Source organism: Brachionichthys hirsutus, chromosome 14 (genome assembly GCF_040956055.1).
Source record: "Brachionichthys hirsutus isolate HB-005 chromosome 14, CSIRO-AGI_Bhir_v1, whole genome shotgun sequence".
NCBI classification, from domain to species: domain Eukaryota; kingdom Metazoa; phylum Chordata; class Actinopteri; order Lophiiformes; family Brachionichthyidae; genus Brachionichthys; species Brachionichthys hirsutus.
The window spans coordinates 3119958-3147578 of record NC_090910.1 but is presented as its reverse complement, the minus strand read 5'-3'; the positions used below and the strand labels follow the sequence as shown (position 1 = coordinate 3147578).

Below are 27621 nucleotides of genomic sequence, written 5' to 3'. Positions count from 1 at the left end.
GGAAGGGGGGGGGGGGGGGGTGTTATAAGGTGACACTATTGGCATGCATTGTCTCTTTCACTTGGCTGGCTGGTGAATAAGAAGGAAAGGACGACATTATTTTGGAGATTATAGCTTTTCTTGTTAATGTCCATCCTATTTTGACCAGGTTACATAAATCCTTCAGAAGTCAAAGACCAATACTTGAATGAACCACGAGATGTTAATCTTGCAGTTGAAAACAGCTGTTTAAAGCACAGGCAGCCAAAGTTTAAAACACAGAGAATTGTGGGAACCCTGTGTCAAACGGCACCATGCCGTGGTGGAGATGTTTGAGTACCCCAATGAGGAGCTGTGTTGTCTGGGGAAATTTGCAATTGTAATTTACCCCTGGCAAAGATGTCTTAGGCAAAGGCTTAGAAAAAAAGTGTTGTTGAAAAGATCCCTGATGAAAAGTACTCAAACGCACAGCTCTGGTTCTGGAACAAACAGTCTCAATGGGGGCTGCATCCTCTAGTTTGCTGGAGGTGGAAGGCTGGCGGGGGCTTACTCCTCGATTCTCTGCTTATACATTGGAGCTTACCCTGGAAGAAGGGAAGGGTTTGTTTCCCTGACACCTTCGGGTTGGGAAATGGGTTCTGACTATTGTCTGCGAGTATACGCCAAACAGGAGTTCAGAGTACGCACAATTTCTGGAGATCCTGGGTGCTGGAAAGCGCCCCTACAGCGGAATCCATTCTTCTGCTGGAGGACGTCAAAGCTCACATGGCGAATGGCAGCGTAACCTGGACGGGTGTGATTGGGAGGAACAGCTTGCTTGATTTGAACCCAAATGGCGTTCGGTGCTATTCAGTTTGTCCATAGCTAACACCATGTTCAAGCATAAGGAGGTCCAAAAGTTCACTTGGTACCAGGACACCCTAGAGCGTAGATCAATAATTTTACCACGTAGTTGTATCAGCCAATTTACGGCCATATGTTCCAGACACTCAGGTGAAATTGATCACCACCTGGTGGTGAGTTGGATCAGGTCCCGGGGGTGAAGATGCCGGACAGATGCTGGACAGATAATGAGGGTCTGCTGGGAACGTCTGGCTGAAGGTCCAGTCCAGTCAAGTCCCACCTTCGGCAAAGCCTTGACTTGATCACATTCCGGGGGGGGGGGGACATTAATCTAAATGGTCCATATTCCGTGCTGCCATTGCCAAGGTGGCTGCTCAGAGCTGTGGTCGCAAGACTGCTGGTCGTGGCAGTAATTCCTGAATCTGCTGGTGGACACCGGAGGTGGGGGAAGCCGTTGGGCTGCAGCTTTTAAACAACTCTGTGGCGGCAGCGCCCCGGGGGGTGGATGAGATCCGCTCTGAGAATCTCAAAGCTCTGGATGTTGCAGTCATGGCTGACACATCTCTGCAACATTGGGTGGACGATGGGTACAGTGTCTCTGGAGTGGCAGAATGGGGTGGTGGTTCCACCATTCAGAAGAATAACCAGAGAGTGAGTTCCAACTATAGGGGATCACACTGCTCAGCCTCAATGTACAGGAGAGGAGAGTCTGGTTAGTCGAACCTTAGATTCAGGAGGAACAGTGTGGTTGTCACCCTGGTCATGGAACAATGGACCAGCTCTATACTCTTGCGAGGGTGCTGGAGGGAGCGTGGGAGTTTGTGCAACCAGTCCGCATGTATGTTGTGGACCTGGGGATTGATGGCTCATTGCTGTGGGCTGTGCAGTCTCTGTATTGCCCGAGTCAGAGCCTGGCTTGCAATTGCTGTCAATGAGTAAGACTCATTTCCAGTTCCAGTTAGACGCGACCAGGGCTGCCTCTTTTCAGCAGTTCTGTTCATAACCTTTTTTGAACTAAATCTCTAGGTGCAGCCAAGTGGAGGAGGGTGTTGGGTTGGGTGGTCTTAGGGCTCCGTCTCTTCTTTTTGCACATGACGTGTCTCTACTGGCCTCGTCAAACAGTGACCTCCAATGTGCACTGGAACAGTCTGCAGCCCAATAGAAAACGTATACATTTGACATATATAAAAACATATACATCAAAGTTTCCCATTACAGTGAAAAGAGAACATTTTAAATTAGTAGACTGCATTTCATTGATTCCAGTTCACTGCTGGTTTGCCCCGCATCAGTGTAATAGGTCTGCTATATGCTACATATTATATTACTTTACATCATGACTGTCTCCAAACATAAATGAATGAAAATGTGCTCCATTTACATTAAATGTCTTTGGTTTTTTTATTTATTTAGTTCCAAATTATTTCATTATTTCCCAATAAATATTCTCACTAAAGTGAAGTCACCGCATTTCAAACACCTTAGCATCATTTAAGCTGATTTGCACAACTTTGGTATCAGGAATTTCAGCGCTTCTGCTAAGAAACCCGTCGTATCTCCATCCTACAGCCTCAGACTGCAGAGCTTTCTTTTGACCGCTTCCATTTACAAGGCTGAACATTTGCTGTGTGTCTTTGAGCAAACCAATCAGGCTACGCCTGTGAAACATGAGCAGCGCTGCTGCTGACAATCTGCACCGCTCACTCATAAATCAGGGTAAAGGGTTTGTTTTTTGTTGGCACTTCGCAAACCTATCAAAAAATGGAAAGAGGTGGCATTTCAGGGACGACCTCTAAACTGCACCGCTTACCTCTGCGCAGGTGATTCAGCATCTGAGTGATTGAAAACATATTGATATTTTCCACTCAATAGCTATTTCCTGAGCCATTTGAAATGAACTGTGGCCCATTGAAAGTGAGAAGAATGAAGTTATACCTTTATTTCGATGCTAAGAGCTCCATACAGGGAAGCTCTATTCTCTCTGTAAACTTTGTCGTGCTGAATAAAAGCCTTTTACACTGCTGGAAATGTGAATTTCTCTACTCTTTTTCTCTTTTGGTGAAGCAAAAGCTGTAAAAATGGACTCAACGCATTTTACTGAGTACAGTATATGCACAGTGTGAATATACAGAAGTACAAACTAATAGAATACTTGTATCCAGCTTTAAAATAAGCTTTACAGACTTCTGTAAAAGGGCTTAATAAAAGAGCCACAAAAACAATGGAAGCATGTCATGTGAACTTTTTCCATAATTTAATAAGTAACTCTGACGGCAGAATAAATGATCGTCAATATAATCAATATAAATATGTCATGAAATGTAGAAGTACCTGCAGGAGAACTCAGCATGAGCCCAGCGGTACGTTGCTGTAAATATTAAAGTAGAGGCGTGGCTTTATGCACCGATCGGGACTCAAACCTTTGCGTTCGACCAATGAGCAGACACATTTGCAAATTATTTTTAATCTAGATGCAATTTAATACAGAAAAAAGTCAAGATGTCATGTTCAAAGTGTCAGACCCGATCAGCCTCAGTGATAGTAAGAGTAAAAGCTGCTGCTAAAAAAAATTTAAACAAAGAAATAGTTTTAACAGACTAGTTAAGTTTATTGGTTTTAAACGGGGGACCATGCGTTTAGCGAGAAGCTTGCCGTCAGTCGTCGGTTGGTTTAGTTTATGCATATTTGAATATTTTGTTTATTATTTTGTTATTGATGTTTAATGTGAATCTCTTTTTCCTTGTTTATGTTTGCATAATTGTGATAATTGTGACATGTGAATTTGATTTCTGTAAATAAACGTGCTTTCTAAAAATCACAATTCTGCACAGAGTGGAAGCTTAAAAAAGAACGATTTAAACGTTCTGTTCTCTGTGTATTCTAAACCTCTGGATTTCAGCATTACCGGCAATTCATTATTCTCTAAGGAGAATGAATGCACTTTTATTGTAGCGTCCTCTGACGTTAAAGCCCAGTTGCACGCCCTGCGTTCAACCACTTTGCACTAACACTATTTTAATGGCCGGTGGGCTGCGTGAACCGGCAGAAGAGCTTTATGAAATCTACTTTACGGCTGAAACCTCAGAGTCTTGTGTCTTAATTGGCCATAATTTAATGCTCGCTGTGAATTGTCTGGGAGCAAAATGCTCAGACTGGCTCTTAGCATCTCTCATTTTGCCACTTTTGGAATAGCGCCACATGGCCGTGTATTGTACTGTAAATAGGGCTTTGGGGGGGGTTAAAAACAATATAGACTGATTTGAGAATGAACTGCATAATGACCCTGATGGCTGAGGGAGCCATTCAGGGCCAAATTGCAGCTTGTGTTGCGCTTTAGTCCATAATTAGGTCAGAATGCAAAGGCTTGGATCATGATGTTGGCCCATGAGGGCCGGCGTCGCTTCAGTGTGAGTGTTTATAGTGCGTCCACGTGTGTCAGAGTGGCTCACTGAGGCAGCGCTGGGGGGCGAGCTCATGCAAAACCTTGCATTTTATCAAAACGTATTTATTGAACTGTAATGTGGCTTGTTCTTGTTTATCTTTCGTTGTTGCAGCCGCAGGGCTGATTTCTAGCTTACTTCTGTCCACCTCCAGTTCATTCCTCGTGTTGCTTCTCGCTCTGTTGTCCCTTCATTGATCATTAGCTGATGCTGGAAAGAGAGAGGAGGCGTAATTAAGGACCGAGACTGGTCTGTCAATTCGGTTCAGCGCTGCATGGAGCGCAGCAGAGCGAGCGACGGCCGTAATAGGGCCTCGTGCTGTAAACAGCACGCACACCTGGACAGCAGAGAGCCCCAGGGAGGAGCAGGAGGAGCAGGAGGAGCAGGAGGAGCGGGCCTTTGTTGAAAAGTTAGCGCCGATGAACAAATGATCGATAAAGTATGAGGAAAGTTGCACAGTGGCAAGAAAAATTGCAGTGAAGTTGTTGGCCTTGCTATTTTGTCTTTACGCAGTTATTGTGTTGAAATTAAATGATTTTCAATTGACATTAAATTTATTTTATTTTGTCATTTTTGTACTTTTCATCTCACGTTTGTATCGTGAGAGCGAATCGCCAGTCACATTTCTGACCGGGCGTAGTTTAGTGTTGCTGGCCTGAACAGAGCCAAACAAAATGAGCTAAATAATAGTTTATTTATAGTAACAAAATCATTTTAAAAAAAATCAATAATTCAATGCAAATGACCATGGACTGAAAGAACAACCTAACAGGCGAAATATAATGAGCTCAAATCTGTCAAACAAACCTATTAACTTTTTTAAATGTTTACTACAATTTTACTTATCGGTATACACAGTACCGTGTACTGCATTTAAGTAAAATGCAATACCTAATTAAGACAGATTGCATTAGGACAGTAATATTAGTAACCATTAGAGTAGCAAAGACTTCTCTCCACTGCATTCACCAGCTTCTGCATCTTTAAGTTTCATCGTTGAATTTCACATGATAACATCTCCTTTAAGACTCATCAATTAAAATAGTACGTGTCATTAAATGATTCTCTCCGCGCCAGTGAAATCCGTGACCCTCATGGGGGGGGGGGGGGGGGGGTGGCAGAAGCAGCCTCGTCTGCATGCTCCCGATCGCCCTCGCGTCCCTCTCCGACACTGCTGATGTGGAATCTTGTACTTTTATCGATTGAACGATCAAAACGTCTGTTGTTGTTGACTCTTGCATGTCTCTTGTCTCTCCTCCAGAGAAAGTCGGTATGCTGTCAGCATTGATCGCGCCTTTCAAGTACATGAGCCCCGGGACCAGCGGCACAGAGGACGAGGACACTTTAAGTAAGCTTTGTCTTTCTCCTTCTCGGTGTCAGTGGATGGAACAGCACTAATATGGAGCCGATCTCACCGTCAAACGCGACTAATTAATTTGGAAATGGGCTCTTTGGTTAAACAATGGTGTCCGATTGCGTGTCAAAAATCTATACCATCTAAACTGAGCTGCATTGTGCGTGGGCAGACGTGCATGTGCAGACGTGCGTGTGCAGACGTGCGTGTGCAGACATGCGTGTGCCTCACACATCTGGATGGAGAGTCTGCTCCAGTCCAACCTGTGAATGCCAGCGCTTGATCCCGGCCGCGTTGCTATTAACAGTTCTGTGGCAAGCTCGGAAGCATTTTCTGTTCATTTCCCGACAGAAATGCAATACGCCACTACCCCCCCCCCCCCCCCCCCCCCCCAACTCGGTTTGAAGAGCGCATCACAGCTGTTCAGCGTTTGCTCTCAGAGAGGATAGAAGTGTGAAATAAAGCAGGTTGCCGACATTTCATCCCTTTCTGTATTATCTGCCACTCCAAATGCCCCCCACCCCCACCCCCACCCCCATTACAAATAGGACCAATGCTTCACATCGGCCACAGGGACGGATATTTCCACTTTAAGAAGTTCACAACCAATTCGGAGGCAGGTTACGGAAGGATTTGACGGATAACGCTGCCATTTTTAGGGGATTTGGGTTTGGGTTTTAGAACTTTTGTGTTTGATATTTGTTCTCTGGAATGAACTGACTCAGGGAATTAATGGTGGATTTATTCATCGCCGTTTCGTTGTGTCAACCTGGTTTGTGTCGTTTGGCTGTATCTTCCTGTGTTTTGCTGGTACTTTGCGGGACGTGGAGCTACATTGTCTCCGTCATTGTGTTTGTTGCAGGTACCAGCAGTGCAGAGGTAAAGGAAAACCGCAACGTCGGCAACGTAGAGGATCGCTCCATTGGGCCCGCCGAGTGCCAGTCGCTCTTCTGCTCGGACCCTGGTAGGAGCGGGGGCTCTGGTCGAAAGAGGAAGCGGCCACTGGAGGAAGACAACAACGGCCACTTGCGTCAACTTCGTCTGATCTCGAAAAAATTGTCCTGGTCTGAGGGGCCAAAGAATGCTTTGGTGCAGCTCAATGAACTCCGGCCAGGCCTCCAGTACCGCCTGGTGTCTCAGACGGGCCCTGTCCACGCTCCAGTCTTCTCCATTGCCGTGGAGGTGAATGGGCTGACCTTTGAAGGTGCAGGCCCCACAAAAAAGAAAGCTAAAATGAGGGCTGCTGAGCTCGCCCTCAAGTCTTTCATCCAGTTCCCTAATGCTCCCCAAGCCCACCTGGCCATGGGGAACATCTCAAACCCTTCCGCTGACTTCACCTCCGATCAAGCTGACTTTCCCGATGTTCTCTTCAAGGAATTTGAGACTTCGTCACGCTCCAACGGCCTCTCGTTCCGCAACTCGGCGACAGAGAGCGAGCTGCTGAGACATGGAAGATTACTTCGCCATACTTTGGACCTGATGGTGCAGGCCCAGGAAAGGCTGGGCGGGATCGTCCCAGAGGCAGAAGCCCCGAAGAGCCCGGTGGCATTACTCAATGACCTCCGGCCAGGACTGCGCTATGCCTGTCTCTCGGAGCAAGCTGAAGGCAGACGGCTGCGCAGCTTCGTGATGGCGGTGCGTGTGGACGGGCAAATATTCGAGGGCTGCGGCCGCAGCAAAAAGCTGGCCAAGAGCCAAGCGGCCCAGTCTGCTCTTCGGGCCCTTTTCAACATCAGGACAGGCCTCAAAGCCAGCGGGAAGAGCTGTCCTCATTTACCCCAGGTGAGTGCAGACATATATCCCCAGCGCCTGTCGTCCGCTAAGCTTCTTTGGCAGCTACTCCACTTCCTACAGGGGCCTTTAATGACCAAAACAGCAGGCGTGCAAGGCAAGACGCCAAGCACCTTTCATCGAGCAATTAAGGAGGGAAGGAGATAGGAGGAGACAAGGTGGCAGTGCTAATAAAGATACGTAGGGGGGGGGGGGGGGTTACCCTTATAGATAGACTACAGACAGCGAACTTGTGCATCTCTCCGTGGGTGTATTGTGTTTATTCTACAACGCTTGTGTCTTGACTAAACAATATCTGATTGTTGGTCTATTCCAATAGAAGCAAGCATAAGATCATTATTGTCCCGGTGCCTTTGACACAAAAGGAATCTGCATAACAATCCAAATTAGTCCCCCACCCAGTTTGGTCTTATGTGTTTGTAGAGTTGTAATTGGAGAGTTCTGTATTTTTTTTCTCATGTTTCCTAATGTTTGGCATCGCATTGTCTCCAAACATTAATTCAATCTGCTGCCCAAAGGAGATAGAAAAGCAAAGAGTAAATCGACAAACAAACCATTGAGCCCAATCCCACGCTCATTTACCCAAATATGTAAATAGCAATCAGAGCGAGGAAACATTTTTTATTTTTTTATTTTTTGTTAGAAACTTGGGGAAATTGGAGAGCCTAAAGACATATTGGCTGGATTTGCTGGCAGTTGTTGACAGCAATTTAAAACTTAATTTCAACGGGAAAATGTCTAAAAGTAATGCTGCCCTGAATTTACATGTTCACCATCGCCTGTGCAGAGACGAGTCTTGAGAGACGAGCTGTCCGAGTCTGGTATGTGGAAGCCGCAGTGTTTTCTATTGTCCTATTACAACACAAAAGAAACATTAAAGATTCCATATTATACTCTTTCTCCACAAGTTAACGCAGTTCCCAGACACTTCTATTAAATATCTGTGCCAGTCTTTTGTCAAAATAGCAAACAGATGCTGCAGGACAGCGTCCCTCTTTCCTGTCTCAAACAGCTCTGTCAAAAAAGCCTCTGAAAACAAAAACGAAACTAAATTAATTTGAATGCGCATGCATGTAAACACACATCTTGTGCACGTTTTTGGACTGTGACATCACAGTAAGAGATTTCTTCCAGAAGCGTTTCTCTACTTGATTACAGAACTACAAACAACACAGGCTTGACTGGATGGTTTATTTTGCTGTTTTTGGGGTTGATAAGGACCCAAACACACCATAATAGTGTAGAAACATGGGAAAAGTGAGTTTTTCATAATATGGGGCCTTTAAGCCGTACACATCCAAGTCATCCCGTCATCAAAGCCCTCTCCAGAAGCCATCTGCCAGAGCACAAGACACCACATTGCAGAATATGTGTCCTGTTAACATTCTTCGCCTGGAGAAATAAACTGGCAACGATGTCCCTCCCCAGAGCTATAGACACAACCCAATGAACCTCCACACGTTTGCCTGGAAGGAACTTTTTCTTTTTGCTCCTTGCTGGCACCGTGTCCAGAAGGGTTTCTACGAGGATTTGACGCAACCATTTAGTTCCAGAAAGCACCTGCTTGTAGAATTTCTCGAAAGTGCAGCCAGAGTTTCATTTGGGTAGGTTAATTACAAGCGTGCACGTGCAACCTACACTACACAGGCATGGGGCCGGGCACGCATTGGAAGGTGCCTGGCCCATTATATGATGGTAATGTAAAACTCTGCCGCTCAGACGCACTGTCTTCAGGTTCATCCCTCTAGGATGGGTAGTAGCTGCCTGCAGCGCAGATGTGACCGGTCATAAAGTGTGTGTGGGGGGGGGGGGGGGGGGGGTAATGCTCACATTATGTGCCAAACACTGACCTGGGTCTTTTCCCAGAGTTCCCTTTGGCTATACCTGCAGGATAAAGGTTTATTGACATAATTATAATGGTCCGGTACAGCGTTATTTTTGTCAGAAACAAGTCTTACACAAGTTGCAGAAGTCTTTAGTACAAGAGGATATTTTTGCATCGGTTTGTTTTTAGTTTCATAAATTAATTGTCCTGTACATTTTTTTATTTTATTTTAAAAAGGAAAGAAAATTCAACTTGTCAGGGCAAAATCAAGTTCACCGCTGTCCCATTGACAACTTGTGAGTTGAGTTATAAGTAGCTCAAATGATTATAAATTGTTTAACCTATAGTTTGAAAATATGTAATTATCCTGGAGCCCTTTTTGAATTACCCTCTAAAATACCCGCCAACTCGAATTACGTTTCCCTTCTTTGACTGGGACTTATTTTTGTGACTCCGAGTTACTGTGACATCAAAAAAAAGAAAAGAAAATGAGGCCAAACATTTAGCGATGTTAAAGATAAAAAAAAAATTACTAGTTAACCAGATGGCAAATACATATACCCACAAACCAGGTGAGGAAAAACACCATAAAAAACATTATTGGGGGGGGGGGTGGAGAAACCTCTGAAGGCGCTCTCTTCCTCGGACAGGTAAAAGTGAAAAAAGTGAAAGGACGAAGCACAACAAACAAAATGAAGACACAACAGTCCATGGTGGATGGACGGAATCCCGGGACAAGTTATTGAAGAGGTGCAAATTCACTGCCTGAATAAAAAATACAACTGGAACGTTACATCCATTTTCTTCTGCTTATGTGGGATTGGGCCACGGCAGCAGCAGGCTCAGCGGGTTTTACAGATGTCCCTCTTTCCAGCAACACGTTCCATTTGCCCTGGAGGGGTAGTCAACGTTCCCACGGCCAGGATGAGATATGCAGTCCCTCCAGCGAGATCTGCGTTGGTCCAGTGGTCTTCTTTCAGTCAGACACGTATGGAAAAGCCTCCAAAGGGCAGCAATCAGGCGAAAACCGATTGAATGTCTCAAATTCCTTTTCACCAGCTCCTCCACAAGCGGCCGCCAAATGCCTGATCTCAACCTGGGCTAAAGACGGAATCGCACAGATTGATCCTGAAAATTCCAATCGCCGTCACAGATGAGACGAGTAGTTTTCACGCCGGAACAGCTCAGAATATTTCATCTGAATAACTGTTTAAGGGTTCTTAGAAATATTTAAAGTCCACCAGGAGACGTTCTCCCTGCACACTCATATCAGGCATCATCATTCCACATGCATGCATGTGTTTATCATAGAGTTCACATGGGGACGCATTCCGCAGCAACGCTGAGCTGAGATATTCCCAGCACAGCCCCAGTCGTCTGCATTTAGCAGCTCTTTAAAACCCATTGGGAGGTAAGTGCCTTGCTCCACAGTGGATGACGTTTTCAAGCCCGCTATTAGACTTGGGCAATAAAAGCTAAACAGAAAATACTTTCAATAATGTTGGAGTTGCTCTGCGTGTTGGTTCGCGGGGTGGAGGGGGGGGGGGGGTTAACAACCATTCCAATCGGCCCCGTCCGGGGATTTTAACCCAGACCCTTCTTATTGCAAGGGAACAGTGCTAACCACTGCGCCGCTTTGCCGCCATTTCTTCCTTGTATTAACAGTAGATGTTTGTTTGTTTCACAATTACACATGCAGTCGTTATTCGACCATTTGAAAGTGTTAGATTTTTCCATTTTCCCTCAGTTCTTTGATCTCGTTTGAGAGGTGAGTCACTCGTGTTTTTTTGGATTGGAGAGAGAGAGCGAATAAAAGTTAAGACCCCAGGCGAGTTTACGAGTTACTAAGGCGCTCATTGAAGGTGGAGACGGAGGACTTGGTTCCAAAAAAAGCACTGGCTCTATCATCGGGCAGCGGTTCGGGTTTCACCAGGGAGACGTGGAACAAAGTACGGTTATCTGCAAAATGATGCTAATTACCTTCACTTGACAGGTAACATGAATTGGAATCATTATTTTTGGAATAACCGTTTGACATTTGCTCCCCCCCTGGGTGTGATGTGATTCTGGTGTCTTCCAAATACACCTACATACATGTGGACATAAAAAAAAACCATAATTATGATGTAGCTTTTTGGTCTCACAAATATGTTGGGAAAAAAATAGAAATCTTGGGAATAAAAATGTATAAATTAGCATCTTGTTCGCCCTTAAAGGGCCATTCACCCAATTGAATGCGTTCTGTAACCCCAAGGCTATTCGTCCTTAATGGGAATATTTAGTGTTTGCTGTTAATCAGCCAAGTGATAGCTGTTCTTTAATCCAACTCAGAGCACTTGAGTTACCAGAAAATGTCTTTGCCCTATTAGAGCCTGCACAGTGAAGTGAGAAAATGCTGTAGTAATCCTGCCACCCATTTCTCCCACGTGGAATGATTGCCCTTATATTCAAGCCTTGATTTGCCACTTAATCTCCCCTCGCCATCACAGTGATCTGCAGTGTTGTCTAGTCAGCTGTGTCGGGGGGAGGGGGGGGGCATTGTGCAGTCATGGAGGGGGAACAGAGTCAGCGTGCCCTTGTGGATGGACAGGACGGAGGTCAGTGGTCAGAATGAAAAGTCTCTGCCACTTTCCATTAAGAGCCCTTCAAACAGGAAATGCACTTGGAGCCGGATCGGAATGCTAAAATTAGGCTGAATGAAGGAGGCATTGAGGAGAGAAAAGTATTACATAGGTTCAGAAGACTTTGACTGTTTTGTCTGTTGGTTATTTCATTTTAAAATGTAAATATTTCACCTCTTCAGCCGAGATCAAACCCGACTGTGGTCTATTGCGGTTCATGATTTGATTAAGCTATCTGTAAACGCTCTAGAAATAGGATACGGCCTGGTAAAGGGGGGTAATTTCCCTGCCTCCGCCGTGGCAAATTGAATATGGCTTGAGGCACGTGAAGGTGACCCCTGTCAGCCGCTCGTCCTCTCCCAGATTGGTCTCTTTGTCTAATCTCCCCCACTTCTAATCTGTCTCACTATAAACAGCTGTGACAGGATGATCATTAATTAATATTGCCACAACAAATTAGTGACAGCTCTCACCCTGCCAAGCACCCGCTGTAAGATCCACCAAGTCATTCAGTGTGTGTGTCAGAGAGAGAGAGAGAGAGAGCGACACACTCTGGAGGAGTTGATTAACACCTCCAGGGACTTCAGCTTTGGACAGTGATGGTGACAGCTACACACGCAGTGACATCTACCAAAGCAGACTGTGGTCCCAGGGTCAGATGGGATTATCACCTCAAATCGTGAAGAGCAAACGGACCGGTGCAACCCCCCCCCCCCCCCCCCCCAGTGGGCGACCGACAGCTCCGTGCAGGTTAGAATGAATCTAACTGCAACGTCTCGGTTAAATCTTACCTTGCGTACAAGAAGAAGCAGTTGTAAGTACCTAAACGTTATTCACACCACATAAAATCTACTGCAAAGTTTGGGTTTGGAAGCAGAAGCTTCAATGCAATCCGTTATGAAGGTTGAAATGAGCTTCCTCCGTAGGGGGGCTGGGCTCTCCCTCAGAGATAGGGTGAGAAGCTCGGTCATCCGGGAGGAGCTCGGAGTAGAGCCGCTGCTCCTCCGCGTTGAGAGGAGCCAGATGAGGTGACTCGGGCATCTATTTAGGACGCCTCCCTGGGGAGGTGTTCAGGGCACGTCCCACCGGGGGGGAGACCACGGGGAGGAACCCAGGACACGCTGGAGAGACGATCTCTCTCGGCTGGCCTGGGAACGCCCCGGGATCCCCCCGGAAGAGATGGAAGAAGTGGCCAGGGAGAGGGAAGTCTGGGCTTCCCTGCTTAGGCTGCTGCCCCCGCGACCCGGCCCCGGATCAGCGGTTTGAAGATGGATGGATGGATGTTTATAGAAGGAAACACTAGAATCCTGTAAAAGAAGCTGTGTGTAGCTGAAATCAGCTGTCGTATCTCACTGACAAGCAAAAAATAGAGAAACTCTTCAAATGCACAGCGTTTGTTCCAGAACAGTCAGAGGACGTTGACTTTTCTATTCTAGAGGCACAAATCAATGATTAATGATCAATCAGGACATCGATGGTCTGAGGGAGAAGATGTTGAAGCTCTCTGGGTCTATTCCAGTTACTGATTTCTGCTATATTACAATTAATCAGTCAAATGAGAAAATAGTCAGTAGAGTAATGAAATAAATAAATGTGACGTCCTCGTGCCCTTCGAGCAGAGACGTACCTCATCATGTGGTATTCAAAGGTACAGAGTAGAGTTGTGTTTGGAGTTACCCGACGATGATGTTTCTCCTCCTGAAAGGTTGGAATCATCCTCTGCTGTCGACTACGGGTTTAAAACGTGACCCCTGAGGTCGTTGAGTGTAATGCGTCGCGTTAGCATGAAGCTAAGTGCGTGTGGCCAGGTCGAGCCGTCTGACGTGTAAAGTCCAACTCTCTCTCCGAAAGAGGTCTGCATGTCTGGCCTTCAAATGACCTTCCAGCCAGGAGTAACGGACCGTTACTGTCGCGCACGCTAAATGGAGACCCAAGTCGGCGCACGTCGGAGTCCGAGATATCCAATCGTTCCTGAAGACAACACGCTGACAGGCAGTAAGCAATTCGACAGATGCTGTTTTAAAGCACACACATGCTCCGACAGCCTGTGATGTAGCGTTTTATCGTCAACTGTTACAGCTTTTATTATGGGGAATAAAGCTGTCAGGATTATATACACATGCACGCACACACACGCACACACGCACTCAGAAAGGAGAGAGAAAAAGACAGCTTAATTGATAAGCTTGATTAACTATGTGATCACTGCACGATACCATTCATATTAGCATTAGCTGACACTTTGAGGCTCAATTTTATTATTCTTTTTTATTTCTTAATTTTTTGTTGTTGCAGGAACTGAAGTTGGTTCTTGTTGTTGGACTTAGGAGGGAAGAAAAAGCCGCTGCTCTGGGAATCGTGTCGTCTAATGATAGAAGAACTATATAGCTATAGAATCACTGGTCAATTCAGGGCTGCATCCATTGGATCAAATCAATCAAGCAAATTTGATTTGATTCTGAGGGCTTTACAATGTGTACAGAGTAACACTCGCTACCATCAGGCCCCCAAACCAGAGGAGGAAAAACTCCATGAAAACCCCAACAGGGGCAAAAGGAAAAGGAGAAACCTCGTGGAGATCCATAGATGAGGGGTCTCCTCTCCCTCGGACGGGTAAATGTGGTATCCAATTTTTCTTGCACACCAACAGTTTATTTTTCCAGTAGGTCACACATATACTTTGTCAGATTACCTGTTTTAAATTGATGCATGAAGGCTTTCTGGAGAATGTGAAAAAATGTCAAATTCTGGGCAGCATGGTGGCGCAGTGGTCAGCGCCGTTGCCTCACAGAAAGAAGATCATAGCTTCGAGTCTGACTGTGTGGGTTTTCTTGGGGTTCTCCGGCTTCCTCCTCCAGAAACATGCAGCTTAGGTGAATTGGTTGCACTAAATAGGTGTGAATGATTGTCTGTCTCTGCGATGACTTGGCGGCTTGTCCAGGGTGTAACCCCGCCTCTCACCTGTTGACTGCTGTGATAGACTCCAGCACGACCCGGGAACGGACAAGGCGCTTAAGAAGGTCAATGAATGAATGAATGAATGAATGAACTTCTAATTCTTGATTTACGAATATAAAACGCTTGTTTCTGCGCCGCAGGCATGACTCTACACCCACTCACATGCCTGGCTGGTCCTTTGGATCCATCGGGCCTCCCAAACCTCTGTAGGTGCTTCCTCCAGGTCGCCCCCCCTCCTTTGCTCCCGCAGCTGAGGCGACACGCCTCGGGTTATCGATCTGCTCTGCAGGGTCCATACAGTGCATCCATTTTGGATCGCACATGTCTCGTCTACAGCCACCGGGTTACGTGTCCTGGGTCTGCTGGAGCCTCTCCCAGCTGGCTATCAACAATAAAGGAAGAAAAAAAAAACGTTGTATTTAAATTCATGGTATATTTCAGAAATAAATCGTCTTTGAGGAGCAAAATGTCCAATCAAATTACACTAAACAGTAACAGTTTAGTGTATATATAACAGTCTATATCAAACGTACATTTGGTCTTCATAGTCATCAAGTCTTTGAAGAATCAGTTCAGGTGTTTCCTGCTTGTCGGCTTCCTTACAGATTGATGCGACTTGCAATCTTGTTTCTCAAGCATGAGGCTCGAGCCAGAATCTGGATCTAAAATCTAAATCTAAAAGTCAGACCATATGCCCACCAGCAGCTGGTAAACGTTCTCAGCAGAACATCATTTTAATACTAAAGTGGGGATTTCTGTGGACGCCCATTTGCTTGACTAGAAACTGTCCGGCCCATAACCCCATGAAGTACCCAAAATGTTCAACAAGTCTTCAAGACGATATGAGAACGAATGATTTTGGGTTTTTCAGTTTGAGAGGACACATCTTTGCATTATTTGGCTCTTAGTTGTCTCCACTCGGTCCACATTGAGCAGAAAACCATGAAAATGAGTCGTATGAGAGTAATTAGTGGAACACTGGGAATAAATGTAACCACAGAAATACATTCCTCTGCCTTTATTCCCCCCAAGGATGGGGGAAAGGAAAGCATCTGTTTCCTCTGTCCTGCTCTCGGGACTGCGCTTTGGCTCCCTTGGGGGAAACAAAATGGCAGAGGCTGGAATAAGGTGGAGGGTGTGTGTGTGTGTGTGTGTGTGTGTGTGTGTGTTTAGAGTGGTGAAAACCAAACTGGCAGAGGGAGGGATGTGTGGTTGGAGCAACGGAGGTGAGGATGGATGGAGAGAGCAGTGTGGGGAAAGAGAGGGAAACCTCAGCGGAACAAAAGACCTTCAGGATTAATTAGGCGTCAGATTGGTTGCAGGGCACGGGGGGAAAGAGAGAGAGAGAGAGAGAGGGTGAGAGACAAAGAAGGAAGAGAGAAAGAGTTTAGCATTCTGGGAAGACCTCATGTCCTCAGCGCTCATATTTCAGCCGGCCTGCCCGTGAGTATATACAACAGGCATCTAGTTAGGGGCCGCGCTGCGCCTGGAACCGCTGTCCACCGGGTTATGGATGGATCACGCGTTTTTATGTCGCCCCCGCGGGCAATAAGGGAGAACAGAGGTCACGTATGTACCGCATAATGTTTACATGATGGGTTTTCGCACCCCATTTTAGGGTTCTCCGCACACACTTTGTGAATGGGATAGAGCATGCGTGCATGTGTGTGCGTGAGGTTGTGCTGTATATCAGCATTTCTCTTTGCAGGAGTTTCCATTGCAGTAAATAAATGCAGCTGAACTATTCGTGAACTTCCTACCCGCTCCGCCAGTAGCAGCTTGTTTGTTTGTTTGTCGGTACGACTGCATCCACGGCTGAATTGCTGATGCGGGTCACAGGCGTCACCTTTAAATCTGAGAGGCAGACCCGAAGCTGGCTGTTATCGTCACAGAGGAGTGTTTCTAGGGCGACCTTTGATGCCACTCATTCCCCTCCGATACAGGAAGTGCTGATCCCTGCATGCAGATGACAGACAGACGGGGGGGGGGGGGGGGGGGTTGCAAATGAGTCATAACATCTTTGCCCGACTCCGTGTCTTAGCAGATCAAATAAGAGCCATTCTGGAGGGCAAATCGTGCCCTCTGAACGTTTGTACCAATCGTCCACGCCATCTCAGACGTGGCTCATATGTGCAGCTTGAGGATTTCTCAGCGGCGTGAACTTTGGAGCAAAGACTTCTCGGTAGATGGGCTGATTATCCGTTCGATTGGCTTCACAGTGCAGCGATAGCGCGTTGACTGATTGCGTTGTGTGAAGCAGCTATCAGGTGTTTCAGTCAGGCGCTGAAAGGAAACTTTTCCACTGACTTGAAAGCTTTTTGGAAAAGTTCATTCACTCATTCAACACATGAATCCAATGAATGAATCCAATCCAATGAATCACTAATGGTGGTAGATATTAAACCTTTAACCGCCATGGCAGCATGCACACACATTTAATTCACATTATTCGCATTTACTTCAGCACCTGGCTTAAGGGCTGTAGCTTGTACTCTTTCTTATCGCAGTTCTCAGGCATTTATAGGAAATATCTGTGACAGTCTTTGGTCAAAATAGCAAACAGATGCTGCAGGACAGCGTCCCTCTATTTTGTCAGAAAAGCCTCTGAAAACGAAACTGAAACTACGTTTATTGCGTGCATGCGCATAGCTTTGTGCACACAATGAATGTACATGCATGTGCACGCACATCTTGTGCACATTCGCCATCTGTGACATCACAGGGGGAGAGATTTCTGCCAGACGCGTTTCCGGAGGTGATTACAGAACTACCCAAACTACGCAGGATTGACTGGATGGTTTATTTAGCTGTTTTTGGGTTGATAAGGACCCAAAATCACCAGAATAGTGTAGAAACATGGGGAAAAAGAGTTTTTCATAATATGTCTCCTTTAAGTCAGCAAAGCAAATCCATTCCCGCTGCCCTATGTTCCGTTCCTGCACCTGCAGCTGAATTTAAGATGGCGCTTTCCCGTGCAGGACGATGAACTCGCTCCATTCCTGCTGACGTAGAAATGAAACGTCAGCGTAGCAGACGTTCAGATCGACAAGGAGAGTTTGATGCATTAAAGGCACGAGCAAAACGCGACGTGGCTTAAAACATGTGCCAGTGGTGTGTGAAGCAACGTCCGTCTGTGTGAGGGTGTGTTCAGTTTTTCACTGTCACTTTTCACCCACTGGAACTGTGCACAGCAGAAGATATGACAAAATAAACGGATTCAAAAAAACAAATGAATGTGGGCCGAGGAAATGAAAAATGAAGGAATAATATCAGGGATTAGTGGAGCTGTTGTGAAAACTATCAAAGTTATTTTCATTTTTTCAATGGATCGGAAGTATTCCTTTATATTTTGTTGCAGTGTGTAAATCTTCAGCTCTGGTTGATTTGGTAAAACCGCGGTGACACTAATTTAACGTCGTCACGTAGCTGTGCACAGTGCCGCTAACAGAACAGGATTGTCAGACACTAACTCGCCTCCATCTGCAGGAGCAACCTCAGTCAGATCTCATGTAACTCATGGCGCGTCATGCCAAGCAGCAGTTTGGGCTTAAAGGATTCGGTGAGCTTTTTAACTGAGGTCATGTTTTAAGTTTTATGGAAACTGCTAAATAAAGAAAGTTGTTTTGCCCTCTTTAATAATGAGTTCATTTGTTTTCAGGTCTAGTGTTTAGAACGTAGAGACATCTAGTGGTGCGGGTGCATATTGCAACCAGCTAAATCCCCCTCGTCCCAACCTCCCCTGACTCAAGTCTGACAGGCTACAGTTCAACATGCAACACAGCTTTCTCTCATCCCAATCAAGTACATATAGAACCTTTAACTTTGTTTTAATTGTGGATGATGTCCTCAGCGTGTTCTGTAGTTTCTGCAGCTGTAGATGAGACAATTGAGGTTGTCTCGTCCACAAGAAGATGGATGGAGGCACATTCCAAAGTAAAATGCATACAGCTGTTGTTAAAGTCAGGCGTACTCTGGTTACAACACACTTTCAATGAGGACAGACAAGCGAATGAAATTAAAATAAATAACAATTTCTTGCACCACATGGTGATGATTAGTCTGTCAGAGCGCTTCTTGGATTGTGTGATTGAAGGGCATCTACTGCGATCAGCTGCAAGAAAAATACCCCCATTTTAGTCCACATGCCGGTGGTGACGGTGGCTGATAACTCTGCTGAGGCTGACTTGACGATTTCTTTTTTTTAATGACTGCTTGCAACAGTTATGTCTTAGCCTCGTTACTTCCCGCGACGTCTTAAAACCATTCGGCTGATAAAGCATACAGATGCAGATCAGTTTTCTGCTTCTGCCACCTTCTAAATGGAAACACCTTCACAGATTTGTTTGTTTTTTTGATTTGCAGCTGCTTCACAGTCGCTCCAGCAAATCTCAGAATCGTTGCTTTCTTTCTGCCAAATTATTCAAGCTTAACCCACCCCACCGCAGAGCGCTAAATATCTCTAAACTTCGCTTTGAAGCATGACGTGTACTGATTGGAGAAATTACCAGGACGCCAATGAGCAGCGGGGTGTCTCAGCGGTCCAACCTGTGCTCCGTCTTTTTCTCTCTCTTGTCATGTCTCTGCTGCCGTTCCTGCCGCCCTGCTGTTGGAACTCATGAAGCATGAGTGTGTGCACTTTGGAAGAGAGGAAAAAGCAGGTGACAAAAGAAAGCCCGAGCATTTGTGACGGCCTACCTGTCGTTCTGCTCACTCTGCAAGCCCCATGTGATGTATTCTCAGTGAACGTAAAAAAAAAAAAGAGAGAGAAGTGGCCACAGACTTACTTCCCGGGAACATTCGGGAGGCTTTCTCACACGGCTATTTGAATCCATTTCTTCTGTGGGCTCTGAAGTGCACATTATATTATGTCGCTCAAGCTTTGTGTGTGCACATCGGTTGGTGGTGAGAGGGTTCATGCGCTGTTTAAGCCTCTTTTGTCAGGGGACGTTTGCTTTAAGCCTCGTTCATCAGTGCAGAAAAGAGCACAGCTGTGGGTTTTTTTGGGGGTTTTTTTTAAGGGCAGGTGCAAAATGGATCAACAGATCTCTGTCCATGTGAGGAAAGACTTGTTTTGGATTTTTATATGCATGCATTGAGTTCATCCAGGGGTGTTTTGAGTCCTCCAAAGGTCAAACTTTCTCACCTCACAGATAATAATTTCAACTTTCAGGTTTGTTCACCCTGTCCATAAGCAATGAATGAGCCTTAAAGCGTCCGGATGAAAGGAATATAAATATACTCTAAGATGTGAACAGATAACATATTCATATGCTTTTTGACAGGTTTTTACTAAGCAGTGCATGATAAAGGTTGAAAGTCTCAAGTACCTCTGATTTCTTTATATTTTTAATTGTCTTTTTACAGCGCATTAATTACATTAATTTAAAACTTTTCCCATTATATATGAAAACCTTTTATAGATAAATCCCACATTAGCAAACGCTGCCTTTCTCAGTAGGCATCACGTTGGCCAAAGAGCAGTCCGAGTGTGAATTACTGCTCGACTGCGTATGTAAGATTCACCGAACATCTCAGGAGATCAAATGTAGTGTTTGAAAGCAGGCAAGGTGACCAACAGATACAAGACAGACTGAAACCAGAAATGGGCTCTTAATGAAAGGGGGGGGGGGGAGGGGTATTGCCTGCAGAAACAAACACACACAGCAAAAGGACATTAGGTCAAAGTTAGCTACCTGTCTCAACCACCGCCATTATTTCTCGCTGTTTCCTTTCTTGTCATTGAGATGTCCCACACCAAAACAACATTGGCATTTTCCCCTGACCCCTTGTTGACTGTTGTGGAATTTAAAAAAAAAATGTTTCCCAGAGCTATGAATCAAATGTCAGCCGCGGCGCTATGGTGGAGCCACATCAAGATCTGATGATATATGGCTGGCTTCAGGGCCTTTGGGCCACAGCGGCTTTCAGACATGACACAGAGTCTGGTCGACACTTAGTCACCGGCAGAAGGAAGGCCGGCGGGTAAATGGCCTCCACAGTCAGTTCTAAAAACCGGTTCTTTACTTGAAACACAAAACTTTACCTTGGACATTCAAGGTGTTGCTCAGCCTTAGAGGACACATATTATACGCTTTCGTATAATATGTCTCTAATGTCTCTAATCTCCACGCCGCTTGGCTAAAGACGCTTAAGAGCCATCGCTCAAAGGGCTGGTTTGAAGTCTCGCTGATTGCCGGGGTCGGGCCCGCCGAAAGAGCCACGGCGGTATCTTCAAGAGCAGCAGAGCTGGCGCGGCGGCTGCCATGTCTGGGTACAGGCCGACCCAATCGGCCACCTTTTGGAGGGAGTCACCGCAGCGCGTCACAGAGACCATTATGGGATGTCTGGGTTCTAGAAAAGACATGAAAGGCAATGCCAGATTCAGCCGTCCTTCCAAATGTTTTAAAGCCAGTCCTGCAGCTGTCGAAACGGCAAACGGTTTTTGGTTGCTATTATTATTGCTGCCTCTGCTCGGGCGTAAAAAATATTGCAGATCCCAGACAGAAATTCTCCGAGGGGGAGATTGAGATTAGAGTCGGGCTGATAAATCTGAGAGCAGAACGCGTCATGCCAGTGTGTGATTTATATTAAAAGCTCAATGTTCTGCAAAGGTCTGCCTTCGACCACAGCTAGAGAATATAATTTAATCTTGAATATTATTCTATATCACATATATGACTTGGAAGGGAGGGGACTACAGTATAAACACCAACCTTAATTAGTCTAGGCGGGTTCCATCATGTCATATAAAAGAGCCGCTTCCGCTAATCTTCAATATTTTAAGCATTTAATAATTCCGTAAATCAGGTTTCTCCTGAAACTAATCACTGATTTACTTTCGAGTGAAGGCGTTGCCAGAAGTCTCACGCTAAAGAAAGAACGCTGGGAGAAATCGCTGCTCTTCTATGAACAGAGAACAAACGATCGGATTTGTGTCATAAAATGATTTCTAGGTTTTTTTTAGACTAATGAATTTTGCCTGAAAGCCTGTTTTGCATGTATTATATTCGTAACGCTGACTCAGCAACAGTGGCCCTGATGTAATCTTAAGTCTTTTGTAATTGTGCATGCAAACACACAGTACACACACACAGTACAAACACGCAGTACAAACACACACACACTTACACCTTATGGTGGGCATAGACGCCGTAGTCAGCGCAGCAGTTGGGGGGTGAAGTTGCCTTGCTCATGGGCACCTTGGCAGTGCCCTCTCCAGCCACCACTACACTCTCTTTATATATTTTCTTGACTGGGTCAGGACTTAAACTGGCGATGCTGCGATTCCCAACCGACTGAGCCACAGCGCAATCGGAATACTGCAATACTTCTTCCTCTTGTGTTTCACGTTGTGACCGGTTCCGTTTGATAAGTCATATAGTCAGTTGATGTACTCGTACAGTATGTGGACTACATATGTGACAGTTCTCTCAGGTGGCCTACACTGAAGGGCATGCAAATCCAAGATCTTAAAACATTTCACTCAAGCGGCAATCCCCCCGAAAGTGAGATTAAAAATCTTATCCTCTTGCCAATCGATCGTTATAGGTGATGTATTTCCTCGGTTTCAGCGGTGAATCATGAAAGGTAATCAACTCAGGAGTCACTCACAGGATATTCATGACCTCTGACGTTAGTTGCAGCTGATCAGCAGTTATTGGAGATCTTTCCCCTCCAGAGTGGCCAATAAATCTCCCCGGTGGCTCTTCGTTATCAGCGCAAAGGCTTGGATTATGACTGATGCGGCATCACATCAAGCTGCACCCCAGGATCATCTCTGAACAGCAGGAGTTTCTCCCCTGAACAGAACAGCAAGCAGAGGTTGCTCCGCTGCTGAATCATGCGCAGATTAATGGCAGTTGTGTGAACAGCCCTCAGGGGCCTCTGGAGTAGCCTGCTCCTCCTCCTCCGCCTCCATCCTCCCCTTAGTCATCTACACACAGTGGATGAGAGACTCTTGTTAAATCCTCATTCCTGACCCTCTCATTCCATCGGCTGTCTCCATTCTGCCTCTTTTCCTCTCTAAGTGGCTGTCTTTTTCATCTTCTCTCTCTCTCCTTCCTTCTCTCCATCTCTCTCGGGGGGGTAGGTCATGTTATCTTTTCACAGGAGTCCCTCTGCTGGCCTTTGGTGCATAATGTATAAAGCCGCTGGTGTGTGTTTTACACTGTGCCTGACATTATTACGTCGTTTCAGGCATATCGCTGCTTTTATCGCCACCATGGCGGTTAATCAGAGGGGATTTATACCAAAGAGACTTTGTCGTTGTCACCCGGGACCTTTTTTCTCCTTTCTGCTATTTCTCCTGCCCTGTGCATAGTTTAAAAATAAAATAAAAAACACTTTCAGAAATATGTTGTCAGTTTATCCAAAAAAAAACAACAACAACAAGTCCTTTGGAGCAAAATTCACATGAAAAAATAGAGACTAGTCATAGAAAATTCATAACTCACTGATGTTAACGGCAGGAATGTCAGCTACAGAGCAAACATTTCAGGAATGACATATTTTGTTGACATGATTTGATGTGTAGTTTTTAGTGACTAAAGGCCTAAATCATAAACGTACAAATTATGCTTAATTTATCCTTCCATTGCAAGGTTGTTGTTTTTTCAAAGATAACTTACCGCATTTTTCTGACTATAAAACGCACCTGATTATAAGGCGTGGTTCTATTTTCATACACAAGCCACACCGGGTTTTAAGGCGCATTAAGCAAAACAAAACAGTCAGATAAGTCAAACTTTATTCAACTTATTCTGAATGAATGAATGAATATATTTATTAGATAGAATGTTAGAGTACAAGTACAGTCACACAGTACAAATAAAGTCAAACATCCTGTCTAAGAGGATCATTTCAAAAAAGCCCTTGCGGTCTTGTTTCCGTTGAAAGTCCTTCGTACATAAATCATCGACAATTAACAATACAAATTTAACAATACAAATAAAAATAAAACCAATATTCAATAACTCAACTTGTATTCTCAAGAACTCGCCCAGCGTTGCCTTCCTGTCGTCCAACGCTCCCACGCAGCTCGCAGTTTAACGTTGAACGGTTGGAGTTCTTCGGTTAATCAACCCGTGATGATGACAAGATCCGAATTAGTTTGCTTCACTTTTTTTGTTTTGACAGTATCGATGAGATCGGCGCGCACGGCGTCGCAGATTGCAGGAGACGAGTTGCTGCAGGTCTTCTTCTTGCTTCCTCCTCTTCCTCCATTGATTCATTAATGCTGGATTCTCTCGCAGCTGCTCTATTCCCGTGTTCTGCTGCGGGACCGACAGCCTTGAGTTGGAAATCCACTTCGTAAGCATGTCTCTTAACAGATGGCATTTTGGGGTCCTTATACACACACCATAATGTAATTTTGAAGCGCAGCACCGGTACGTATCACTCCAAGAGGCTCCTCACTAGCCGTAATGCAACGACAATCCATCAAGCGGTGCGGCTTTGTAGCTTACAAATGTCGTACTAAAACATTTCGACAGATTTTTGAGCGCCCTGTACCACATAAAATCGGTTCGAGGTCAGTAAGCAAAACCAGAATTAATACATAATGTGCACTGGGTTATAAGGCGCAGAGTCGATATTTGAGAAAATTAAAGGGTCTTAAGTGCACCTTATGGTCCGAAAAATACGGTATACATGTGCGTAGATGTAGCATAAAAGATCTGCAATGTCCATGTTTAGACATTTATATCTGTTAAAGTTAAACTACAAAGTATTTTCCTGAGTGTAAAACCACAATATAATCTAATATAATATAGAGGTGACCATGACAGATGGAGATTTAATCTTCATTGCTGTCTTCCTTACAACAGCGATGAGCCAGACAGCCAGCCTGATGATTCACGCAGCATTGAATTCCTCACACCTAAAACCTGCAGCAGCGTCACTGATTGCTCTGTGAAAGAAAACACTGCAGCGAGGCTGTCGCCTTACTCAGGCGGACGTCTGCTGAGGCCGAACCTCAGAAAGGCTTTGGAAGGATGGGGGGGCGGGGCTGGTGAAAGTGATTTTGTGAAGCCGTTGCGTCCAGTTTCCAGGTAACTATTGCACCACACATGTGCCAGGTCCTGATAGTGCCGGTGTCGTCAGAACTGGCCGTGCTTGTTTGATCAGATGAAGAGGATTTCGATTGATAGCGAGTTTTAGAGTCAGTCACGCGTCACATCTGTCGTTGGTGGCTTTGATTCAGTGAATCCAGTTCGATTTGGCCTGAATATCTGGGTTTCATTTCCAAAAGCATTTTTGTTTGGATGTCGGCTTCAGAGCACTGAGGCTTTGAGCCTGCCGTGGACCATTCAAAAAGTCAAGGACAAATGTGTTTAAAAAGTTGAGAATTTTCTAATTTAATGAATTGTAAGAATAATAATTATCAAAAATAATTATCAAATGAGCAAACAAGTGAATATGAATATATTTATTAGATAGAATGTTAGCGTACAAGTACAGTCACAGAGTAGAATGTATTACAGTACAAATAAGTCAAAAATGAATTTGAATAATACATCAAAGATTTGGGACCAACCAAACCGGGGTCAACTTAAAAAGAACTGAAGTGCGCTGAGAGCTCTTCATATGCTCTTGAGCCAAAGCGGTCATCTCCTCCAGCTTATCTCTCATCTGGAGCACATAAGACACAACATTCAACCGCCCTTTGTTACCTGGCCCCCCCCTCCCATAGTTCCCTTAGGACCGTCAAAGGCCCCCTAATAACTCAAAGGGACAAAACCCTGTGGAGGCTTGGGGAACTTCTCTATATGCATGTGACCAATCAGGGAAATGTGTTTGCTTAACATTTAGAATAATGTTCTGTGAATTCTTTTGCAAAGGCTTTTCAAACACGCATTCTCTGTTTGCATGGGTAAAGCATGTCTGTTGTGGCGCTTTGTTCTCCGTGTTGTCATTCATTTTCAAAGTGTCAAGTGCATCCCTGTTTGTACAGTTATCCCCCGTGTTTCTCATCAAACGTATCAAGGACAACTTTCCTAAAATGGAAATAGATGATGGAGGCCAGTGGTCTTCAAAGTCAGCAAGGTTCCTCCTCTGCTGACAATGAACATTTGAAGAATAATGAATCACAAGCCCTCCAATAGTTTGAGCTCCTTCAAAACGGTGGACCGGCTCTTTGCATCGCTAAAAATCCTGCTGCACATTCAGGTCTGTTTCATAGTCAGGATTACCTTAATCTTCTCTCGGTATCTGCGGTTGTGTCGTGATGGTGGCATCAGGCTGAGAAGTGTGCTCCAAACGTCCTCTCTAGCGAGTTTCCAGCTCTTCCTGGGGGATCCCAAGGCAGAGCAGATGATGAGATCAGGGAATCCTCCCTGTTGAATGTGCATCAGAAGAAACTTCAAAGGGAGGAGCCCTGAAGTCCTCCAAATCAGATGACCAACCCACCTAAACTGGGGCTACACCCTTCACAGGAAACCCATTTTGCTCCATGATTAGAACTCCAAGTGGAAACAGGAAAGAAATAATGAGCCCGGCGATGTTGATCTTCACCACTCCTGCTGGCGAGGCGTTCATTCCTGTGGTAGTTCCCCCCCCCATCTCTGATCCCACTGGCTCTACCATGCTCACCATCTTGGCTTCCACCTTTTTAAGGACTAATGAGCTCTGGTGTGCTGTTGGAAGTCTGTGGTTCCCATCATCCAGCCCTCACACCCAGTGAGAAAAAAGGTTGGGTGAGCTGCGACGGATCAATCAAACAATCTCTTTCATTTTCCTCCGTCTTCTTCTGTTCTCATTTGCCGAGCATCGTGCATGCGGCTTGGAAATGAAAAGATGACGGTGGCAGCATGATGTAGCCCAGCCTGTGTGATCTGGCAGGCAGGGCCCTGCTGTTCCGACACACACACACACACACTCACTGGGGAATCTGTTCCACAGGCCAAAAGGCCCATCTGGCCAGCACAGAAGAAAAGGATGGATCTGGTGAGAGATGATGTGCAGGAGTGCTGCACAACAGGATCCAAAGAACATCAGAAGATCTGCCGAACATCACCGAAGTATCTCTGTCTCCTTCCCCGGTCGTCCTGCTGTGATCGGGAGAATGGGGAGAAGCAGAAGATGTAGGCTTGAGGATGCTGCAGGGCAAACAAGAGGGGACTCTGTCTCGCTGCAATTAGGAATCTAAAAAAACCTCTCAGAGGCAATGTTTCCATCAAATGGAAATAACTATCATTTTCCAAAAGCCTCAAGCTTTTGCACCAGATGAAGGACTGGGAGAGGGAATGTTGGGTGTGGGGGGGGGGGGCGTGAGGGGAGATATCTAGGCAGAGGGCAGAGGCTATTAAAATTTGAGAGAATGAATTGTTAAATAGCTCATTTAAGGCGCAGCCATGTTTTACTGCGGCCTGGGCCGCTCTGCCGGTGGGTGATAAGACGGTGCGGGTGGCGAGATGAAGCGGCGGTGTTGTGTGCATGTCTGCGTTTTCCCCTTCTGCTCCTTTACACAGCGGCACGCGATGTATCGCCGATGCAAGGAGGACGTTATGGAAGGCTTTGAACCGTCTCCCAAAACCAACTCAACTCATCATTTACCTTTGGTGCCGTCACGCTAGCAAATGAATGATACAATGGAGCATTTTGGTCATCTGATTGGGAGGAGCAAAATACGCACTCTGTCTCTCGCTTGTTCTCTCTATCTGTGTATATATATATATATGTACACAGTGGAACCTCGGTTTGAAAAAAAAAGACGTTTAAATTGCCTCGGTAGTCAAACAGATTTTCGGAGTTCAAACACGAGTGGCGCCGAGGCGAAGCGAACACACGCGAACGAAGGCGGAGTCTAACCGA

The 27621-nt window shown here is 45.5% G+C and overlaps 1 protein-coding gene across 1 annotated transcript in view; it reads left to right on the top strand.

The window, feature by feature from the left end:
- Positions 1-27621, top strand: part of adarb2 (adenosine deaminase RNA specific B2 (inactive)) — a 148129-nt gene that overhangs the window by 91973 nt on the left and 28535 nt on the right. The window contains exons 2-3 of the mRNA XM_068748209.1: positions 5524-5610; positions 6479-7398. Coding sequence (XP_068604310.1) covers positions 5524-5610; positions 6479-7398 — 1007 coding nt within the window. The remainder of the gene's footprint in view (positions 1-5523; positions 5611-6478; positions 7399-27621) is intronic.